Below are 9,117 nucleotides of genomic sequence, written 5' to 3'. Positions count from 1 at the left end.
AATAACCCTTTTTTAAGTGCTCATATATGCCCATTGCAAAAACTATGATGTTTAATACATAATATGCCCATTGCTAAACTGTGATGCATAATAAACTGGCCTTTTATCTTTCAGTTTCCGCTGGCATCTCTGGCTGTTAGAAAGGTTCCTGTTCCAGATGGAGTTATACCAAATGCACTTCACCTGGGACAGGAGCCGGTGCTATAGAGGAAGCATCGGTTTATGTGACTCGTGCTCTCTCTGCAGCCGCTTGCTTTCTTTGGCACCGGCTCCATCAACTCTGACGCTCTGAAGTGGCAGGTCGGCAACCCGCAATCTGGGCTTGCCAACCTGCCATCCCAGAGCAGGAGGTTGTGGGTCACATCAGGGCTCATGGGCCACTGGTTGAGCACCAATGCTGTAAACCATGAAGGCCTTGAAGATACTTCATTTGTACTGACGACTATCTACAGGCCTTACTTGAAATGAATATGACCTATCTCAACCTAGAGCAACAACATCAGCATATCTCCATCCCTAAATGTTATGTGAAAACAAAGATAAGTGGGGTTGAGACTTTACATGAGACATGTTGATGTGTGTGATAATCTATAGAATGAACATGAATAAGTTGAATATCACAATCCCAGAGGGGTAATTCATAATAATAATAATAAGCATAATAAAACTGATAACGGTGAAGCATTTATGATACAGAACATAGTCATAAAGACGCAATATATATAATAATAATACATTTAATAGCGAAGAATAAATTGATGAACATGATTTGTGACAGACAAAATAAATAATAAACAATCAGATACATACAAATAATCAATACATGATTTAAATGATATATTAAATAGATATAGATAGATGAACACTCAACGAGTTTCATGGACTGTTGCCAATCATCAGGAGTTGGATGCATGAATGGGCTAAAAAATTAATAGATAAATGATTGCAATGCCTATAGGGATCCACTATTCCCCGTAGATAGGAGAAAGGCAGAGAGGAGGAAATAAAAAGAAGCACTTTCAGTATTACTTGCAAAGCAGCCCATAAATTAAGGCCAGCTCCAGGGAGTGGGATAAAACAGTGGCATGGCATAAGTGATCCCAACCGGGGTTGAGGCGGGCAATGCTCGAAACAGGGCCCACGGGAAACAGTGGCCAGGGAGCAGGTCGGACAGCCACTACACAATGCCATAAAGTGAAATGTGTGCATAATTGAAATTTGCCCAAATCTGTGTACAAATATAAAGTAAAATAATAAGAAGCAGTCAATAAAAATGATGAGTTGATTGACTATGTGTGGGTATAGAGTGAATGTGAGTATGAGTGCATGCAAGTATAATTAGGTATGTGCAATAGCGGAGAATGTGTGTATAATGAAATTTGATTAAATGAATTAAAAAGTATGTATATCAAATGTATGTATATATAAATGTCTATACAAGGAAATGTGCCAGTTGATAAATAATGTGTATGCAATGGTGATATACTGTATATGAATGTGCATGTGCAAGTTTATGTGTGCGTGTTAGTGTATGTAAATGTATATAGGTGTATGTATGTGTGTGTATGTTAGTCAACCCCTGGCTGAATGAAAAAACTGAATGTATGGGCTGTTTTATGCTAACAAAAAAGAAAAATATGTTTACGTTACATAAGCATCTATTGATTATTCAACAGTTAATTAAAGGGCTGTCAACTTTCAATTTTTTCTAATATTTTCTAATATTTTTTCTAATATTCATTGCTATAAGCATAGCTCCTCTCTGTCCCATTCCTTTGTTTTCAGATCTCTCTTACTCGACTCTTTGCATTCCAGTTTTTGTGCTGCTTGTTCAAGATCCCTAACAACCACATCTATATCTTCTCTTGATGTCTCCCGACCCACACTCAAACGAACAGCTCCACGAGCGGATTCTTGGGATATTCCACTGCTTAGCAGTACATGGGAAGGACTGCAGGAAAAAGTTTAAGATGTGACATGTAAGTGTATTTTCAATGCAATGCCTACTACAAACTGACAGGTCCGCCTGAAACACTGAAATACTAATATAATACACAAATGGAGAGTTGGTCAGTTACCAAAACTGTTGTGCAGTGATCACCTTTCTAAGAAAACTGAGCTCCATGCATAAAAAAGTAGTTGTGTCCCCCATGGCATCCAAACTCCAGCTGATTTTTCTAGCACAAGTTAGGAAATGAAGGTAGGAATCTGACTGGTTTCTATGGGAAAATCTGGCATTTTATTTTCAGATATTTTAATATACAAAATGAGGAAACATAAAATAAAAACTAGGGTCAAGTTAAAAATTAAAATACTGCTTTAAAATTAGCTATTTTTATTGTTTAAAGCAGAAAGAAACCCATTGATTTAACTGTTTCAAAAAACTTTTATATTCCTGACATGCCAGAGATGCTACAGTAATTGTCACATTTGCTTGTGCAAACTCTCAAACCATTAAATGGTTGGTGTCATAACTGATCATATGTGCAGAACCATGGTAGCTACCGATCAAACAGAGGCCAAGATGGCAGCCTTCTTGGTTGGAAAGTATAAGGTTTAGTTCCACTTTAAATACAGACTATTATTTTTTACTGACAATACACATGCCAATTTCAACTACAAAATGCCCAAACGAATCAATACAGCATACCACCAACAGCTTCTATTGATGTTCCAATGATGTTGGTAGGTTGCCTTGATCCAAAAGGTGGTTTTTGTAAATTGAAAGTGGTTGAAATGTCCGTTTGTGTGGCCAGCACTGGATCTATATCTTGCATAGGGACAGATTTAAACAGTCCAGCATCTGACGAACTGAAAAATGTTCATCATGCTGACAGGAGAGCCTAAATGGGTGAAAGCAAGAGAAGCTCATGTTGCACTAAAGCCAAATAGCTTTTCTTTTTCTTTTTTCTTGGTTTAGACTAGCTCAGCTATACCATGTCACACACAGGTTCAATTCTTCCACCCTTTTAATGAGAAAGCGATTATGGAAGCTCATAAACATACATTTTTCCCCAAAAATTATTTTAATTTTTCTGACAGTAAACTAAGGTAATGGTACAGTTTAGAAATAAATAGCACTTAAAATATATCTCTAGGAAGACCCTTTTTTTTGTTTTGTATAGCTGGATAAAAGTTGGACCCTCTGTAAAGTGTTTTAATGCTGTCTTTATCCCCACTGAGGTGGTCAACCTCTCTATTCATATTAGTGACTATTGTCAACGAGAATGAAAATGAGGGGAAATTAAAAATGTAGAATTTGTCCCCAAATAAGGGGCAACTTTATAACAGAGAAATCTATGTCTAAGATGACAGGTTTCTCTGTCCAAAGCAAGCCATGGATAAGTCGTTTTTTTATGTTCAGCCAGAGGGATGGGGGAATCCTCCCTATTATGTCATTGTATTCTGACAGTAGGGTGGCTTCTCTGTTGTCAGAATACACTGATCAGAGCTGCAGGCTATAGCCTGCAGTGCAGATTGAAGGGGCATTTTCCAACAGGCTGGTTGAACAGAAGTTGATCGACATATTTATTTCTGTTCAATCACAGTTCTCATACATGGGTTGAATGTCGGCCAGTCCCTGCTGAAGTGGTCGATTTTATGATGAATGCATGGACAGCTTAAGGAAGGAATCTTCCGCACTTTGGAAGATTTACTGTAAATTCCTTTTCAATGTCTCGGACAGCAAGTGAAAAGAAATGTCCCCAACAGCAACAGACGACAATGAAATGACCTGGCAGGGGTTTTAACCCTTCCCTATGCTATCCAAAATGAAAAAACAAAAGTTGTGGCTTATATAAACTAACAGAATTCCTCTTTACCTGTCTCCCCGGTCTGAGTGACAAGCCGCTCCAACACTTGCCTGAAGAGAATGACAATGGGCCAGCCATTCACGTCCTTCAAGAAAAATATGATAAAGAACTGGGTCACACAAATACAGATCTTGCTTTGTAGTGCAGAAAAACTGTCCACGCTAAAGGCTTGTTCACGTGTATGTCGATTATAAAGAATGAAGCAATGTGCATTAACGTTCCTACAGCATTTATGACGTGTTTTCGTTGGGTTTTGAAGCACTGAAAAAGCTTCAAGAATGTTTGATAAATGCCCATGAAAGTGTTGATTTTCTAGTGTGGAGTGCTTAAAGTGTACAGTATGTTCACCTTTACAGAAAATCTGTAAGGTGAACTTACACTGGACCTCCTTCCCATTGCACCCGGTACCGCTAACCTGGAGTCCAGCGTTCCCCCGCACTGACAAATCGTATCGCTGATGTACAGGTCAAGGGATTTGAAATCCCCTGCTGCTCCTCTTGATAGGAAGGGCTACATGGGTTCTGATTGGTCAGTGCCGACCAATTACAATCCTCCTAAATGTACTTCCTTATGAGGTACATTTTGGAGATTAAGCTGCGGGAGATTTCTAAGCCCCAGATCGTTGAGGCAGTGACCCGATGTCTCCTAGCGGGTGATCGGTGCGCTCCAAGTTAGCAGGAATGGTGGGGGGGGGGGGGGGGGTTGTGTTCACCTTACAAATTTCAAAGGTAAATGTGACGTTGTGCACAAACAAAATTTATGTCCTTTTTTTTCCCCACAAATAGAGCTTTCGTTTGGTGGTTTTCGATCACCTCTGCGTTTTTTTATTTTTTGCGCTATAAACATAAAAATAGCAACAATTTAGAAAAAAAATATTTTCTTACTTTTAGCCATAATAAATATCCCCAAAGAATATCAAAATAAAACGAATTTCTTAATCAGTTTTAGACAATATGTATTCATACAAAATATGGGATATATTTATGGCATTTTTATTATAATTTTTTTTCTTACTAGTAATGGCAGTGATCAGCGCTTTTTTTTTTGTTCCTGATTACTAGGAACTGCAGATCTCTCTCTACTTCCATAACAGAACAGGGATCTTTCCGTTTACATTGACAGATCCCCATTCTGGCTCTCTGAGGAGTGATCTGGTGGACACTGCGGCTGCCGGACATGCGCATCGACTCTGGCATGCCCCCTATAGCTCTTAAAGTGGCCGACGGGTTTAAGTCTATACAAAATATACATGTCTATGCTCAGATCTGAGACTTCGAATAAAATGCATTATAGAGGAAGAACCACTACGGAGAGTGAAAACGCTCCATTTTTTTGTTGCCAACATCCCAGTATTTTGTATAATCAAAAGAAAAATCCCAGGGGGACTTTAAGGGCAAACTCTTGTAGGCATTATAATGAAACCTAAAGAAGGTACATTGGAACAGAGAAAACAAAATATGCGGTTCAAAAACATAAACAGAGCAAAAATTGCGTCAACGTGGAACACAACAGCCGCAAAACCTGTACATACCAGTACTGTGTCATACAATCAAATATTCCTAAAAAGTTGAAATGGAGCTGAGCAAATAAGGTTGCATTTCCTGTTGAAAAATGACCAAATGGGTGAAAAACCCCCTAGGCTCAAGAAGTCCCTCATAAGGCTTCCCAGAAAGGGTCTGTATGTATACAATATATATAAGTGTAGATTTTTACATCAAAGAGGAGATAAACCCCTTTGGTTTGCTTTACATAATCTCAACAATGTTTAACCTCGTCATGTACTCTCTGGTTTCGCCCATGTAATATTCAATCTTAACATTAATGGTTTTTCCCTCCCCCTTTATTTATTGATTCACATGTGCCATTATTATGTTCAAATATCTTTTCTCTGGCAGGACTAACTATCCACAGTGCCAGTCCTACGTTGGGTTCTTTGAGTTGGCTGCGGAGACCCTTTCTGGGGATCCCTGTGAGGGACTTCTTGAGCCTAGGGAGTTTCCCACCCATTTGGTCATTTTTCAACAGGAAATGCATTTCTTTATTTGCTCAGCTCCATTTCAACCTTTTAGGAATATATGATTTCATGACACAGTACTGATATGTGCACGTTTTACGGCTGTTGTGTTCCACATGTTGATGCAATTTTAGCTCTGTTTATGTTTTTGAACCGCATATTTTGTTTTCTCTGTTCCAGAGCACCTTGAACCACTTCTACCTTCTCTATGGCCCTATAGAAGGGATATACTTCAAGAATCCCAAAACGCATTGGGCTATAGGAGAAGTGTTTCTTTCAAAGTTTCTTTAGCTCTTTCGAGCATGGTACTATATGTATATGCTGTATTGTTATTATGTATGATGATGTTTTGCACCATTATGTTTTTTAATCTTTAATTAATACATTTTCTATGTTTCATTATACATTGTCTACAAGCGTTTGCCCTTAAAGTCCTGCACTTTTCTTTTGATTATAGAATAAAATGCAGGCTTACATTGCCAATCTCCTACTGAAAATGTTAGCAGCCTTCTGAATAGCAGACCCAGAAAACCTAGGGTGGCAACATTGAAATCAGTACCACCAACGATATCAGAGTCACTAATATGTATATTTATTCCAGATCAGTGACCTAGGCAGTACACAGGCCAAAGCATTGGCATGGCAGTAAGGCAATTAAAATAGTCAAAAGGAAAGGTCAGCAATGGCAGCCCAAATATTTATTTTTGTACAGCTTTGGTACAGAATTTCTTAGGAAAATCATGTCTAGCAGCGAGACCATGCATACAACCTGATGTGATAGTTTAGCAAGGCCTATTAAAGCAAACTGATCTGCAACAAATCTGGTCATTTGTTGTGAAAGCCAAATCTGACAGGGCAACACCCAAATTGTGCAGAGGACAAATTAAGAGAATCACTTATACATAATGATGGTACATCCAACTTTTCCATCTTGGGTGCCAGATATCCAAGTGCATATCCAATGGAAGTCAAAAGCTGTCTCTGACCTACACACAGGCATGGATTGTCTAAACCAGTGGTCATCAACCCTGTCCTCAGGGCCCACTAACAGGCCAGGTTTTGTGTATTACCTTGGGGAGATGCAGACTAGAATACTGAAATCACTGAGAAGCAAATATCACCTGTGATGTATTTCAGGTATCTTGCAAACCTGGCCTGTTATGCCGGCCATACACGGTTCGAATTTCGAAAGAATTTTCTTTCGAAAATCGTATCTAAGAATTTTCGTATGAATTTCGCACCATTAGTGGGCTGCAGCAACAGCCGATTTTCGTGCGGAAATAAAATTTGAGGAATCGGACATGTTGGAAATTTTTAGAAAAACGAACGATTTTCTAATCAATGATGGGAAAATCGTGCGAGAAACGTAATAAGAAAAGAAAATGTACGGAAATAAACGAAAATTTACGGAGAGAAAAGAAGATTCCCAGCCAAGAAAATTCTTTTCTGTAACAACATGAGGTGAAATTGAAGGCTTGGTCGGCCGAATTTCGAAAATCAATGGTGGCATCATCGGATCACAAAAAAAACGAATTTTCTGATTTTGAAAAGAAAATTCGTTCGAAATTCGACCGTGTATGGCCTGCATTAGTGGGCCCTGAGGATAGGGTTGATAACCACTGGGCTAAAACAACATTTGTCTCCATTTTGGAATGTGTGTGAGTGACTTTAGGCCATGCAAGAGCTACAATGGGATGGACACGAGGCAATGCCATGCTGTAATACCAGTATTGGTACCAGTGACATGTAACACTGTGATTAAAATCAGTGACAAAGAGAAAATGTGACTACAATCTAAAGGACTGTCATACAAAATGACACTTCTCTGTATGGGTTATAAATAATAAGCCTCAAATTAATAGTATTTGTATAAAGAAAAAGACCAATAAAATTGCTTCAAGTGTAACATTTTATAGTCTTTGCAGTGCACAACTGTGCATAATAATGATGATGAATGAACAAAGATACAATTAATAAAGAAATAATTACCTAGGACAGAAGGCTTCAGCAGTGACACGTTGCATGTGTTAGGAAGACGTTTTGTGCCAGGGAAGTGAGAGTTAAATCGGATCCTGTCACCAAATACTGCCTAGAAATATATTTACATTAAAAGTCTAATGTTAGGGAATTCATAAACTGTAACAAACAACAATATAAATATGTAAGAATATCGTTAGGTGGATATAGATAGGTGGTTATCACCCCTGCCTTGCAATGCTGAGGTCCTAAGTTTACTTCCACACAGGAAACACTATTTCACTATTTGCATGCAAGGAATTTTTGCGTGAGGTTCCTCTGTTCTGATTTCTGTTACCAGTGGCTATATATGCGCTATAAACCAATGGTTCCGGATGCACGGATGTCTACAAGGGCAAAAAAGAATGATTTGATTGACTACACCCACTTATCTATAAGGAGAAACAGCTAGTGTTATAAGAAGACAATGCTGTATTTCACAGTACTTTAAAAGTGTGGTTTTTGGTTCCATTTATACCACCTCTTGGCAACCTAATGGTCACGGTGACCTTAAAGTGGTTGTTAACCCACTTCTATTACATCATCCCATCCTCTCTGCACCATTTTAGGAAGTTTCCCTGTACCTGTGTTCTGTAAAAAAAAAAAAAACTGCACGATTCCACCTGTATGAGCTCCACAGCTGATTCCTCTCCTCTGTTCTGTCACCGGCTCACAACTGCAGTGGACAGGGCTGAGCCCTCCTGCTGACATCAGCCGGGGAGGAGAGAGGAGGGACAGCACGCAGAGCCGCCAACAATCAGCTGAGCGGCGGGAGCAGAGCTCATACAGGTAGAACCGTGCAGTATTTTTACTGAACACAGGCATAGGGAAACTTCTTATAATGGTGCAGAGAGGATGGGATGATGTAATAGAAGATATAAGAGCAGTTAGAGCAGCAGGAACCGGGGGGGTGGGCACATTTTATGAGCAGAGACAGGCAGAGAGGGGAGAGGGAGGAGGGGGAGAAGGACACAGGAGACAGATACCAGGCTGTGGCTGACGGAGGCACGCAAACGGCCATGATATCAGGGCTCAGCAGCCATGATTATCATGGTCTGTTTGCAGAGGGAAGGGCATAGCTAGGCAGGATCAGCCAGGTATTTCAGGTGATACAGGGGTCCAATTACACAGCACAAGCACTGTGCTATATAACATGCTTTAACCTCCCTGGTGGTATGATTATGACAGATTTTTGATGCTCAAAGCGGTACAATGTTTTGCATGGAAATTTGGCGTTTTATATTGTAGGCCTGTAATTCTTAGGACTAACGCACT

At 39.4% G+C, this 9,117-nt stretch overlaps 1 protein-coding gene across 3 annotated transcripts in view; it reads right to left on the bottom strand.

The window, feature by feature from the left end:
- Positions 1–721: 721 nt before the first annotated feature.
- Positions 722–9,117, bottom strand: part of SCLY (selenocysteine lyase) — a 51,997-nt gene continuing 43,601 nt past the window's right edge. For 2 of the 3 annotated variants that reach the window (XM_077488495.1, XM_077488494.1), the window contains 3 exons: positions 7,816–7,915; positions 3,822–3,897; positions 722–1,951 (listed from right to left, as the gene is read on the bottom strand). In XM_077488495.1, coding sequence (XP_077344621.1) covers positions 1,744–1,951; positions 3,822–3,897; positions 7,816–7,915 — 384 coding nt within the window. In that variant the 3' untranslated portion in view covers positions 722–1,743. The remainder of the gene's footprint in view (positions 1,952–3,821; positions 3,898–7,815; positions 7,916–9,117) is intronic. The other variant, XM_077488496.1, reaches the window with a different exon arrangement.

This window comes from Lithobates pipiens, unplaced genomic scaffold (genome assembly GCF_037356315.1).
Source record: "Lithobates pipiens isolate NorthernLeopardFrog02 unplaced genomic scaffold, aLitPip1_a1.2 Scaffold_18, whole genome shotgun sequence".
NCBI lineage: Eukaryota > Metazoa > Chordata > Amphibia > Anura > Ranidae > Lithobates > Lithobates pipiens.
Note: the sequence above shows the minus strand (reverse complement) of the source record. Positions and strands in the feature narration are given on the sequence as shown.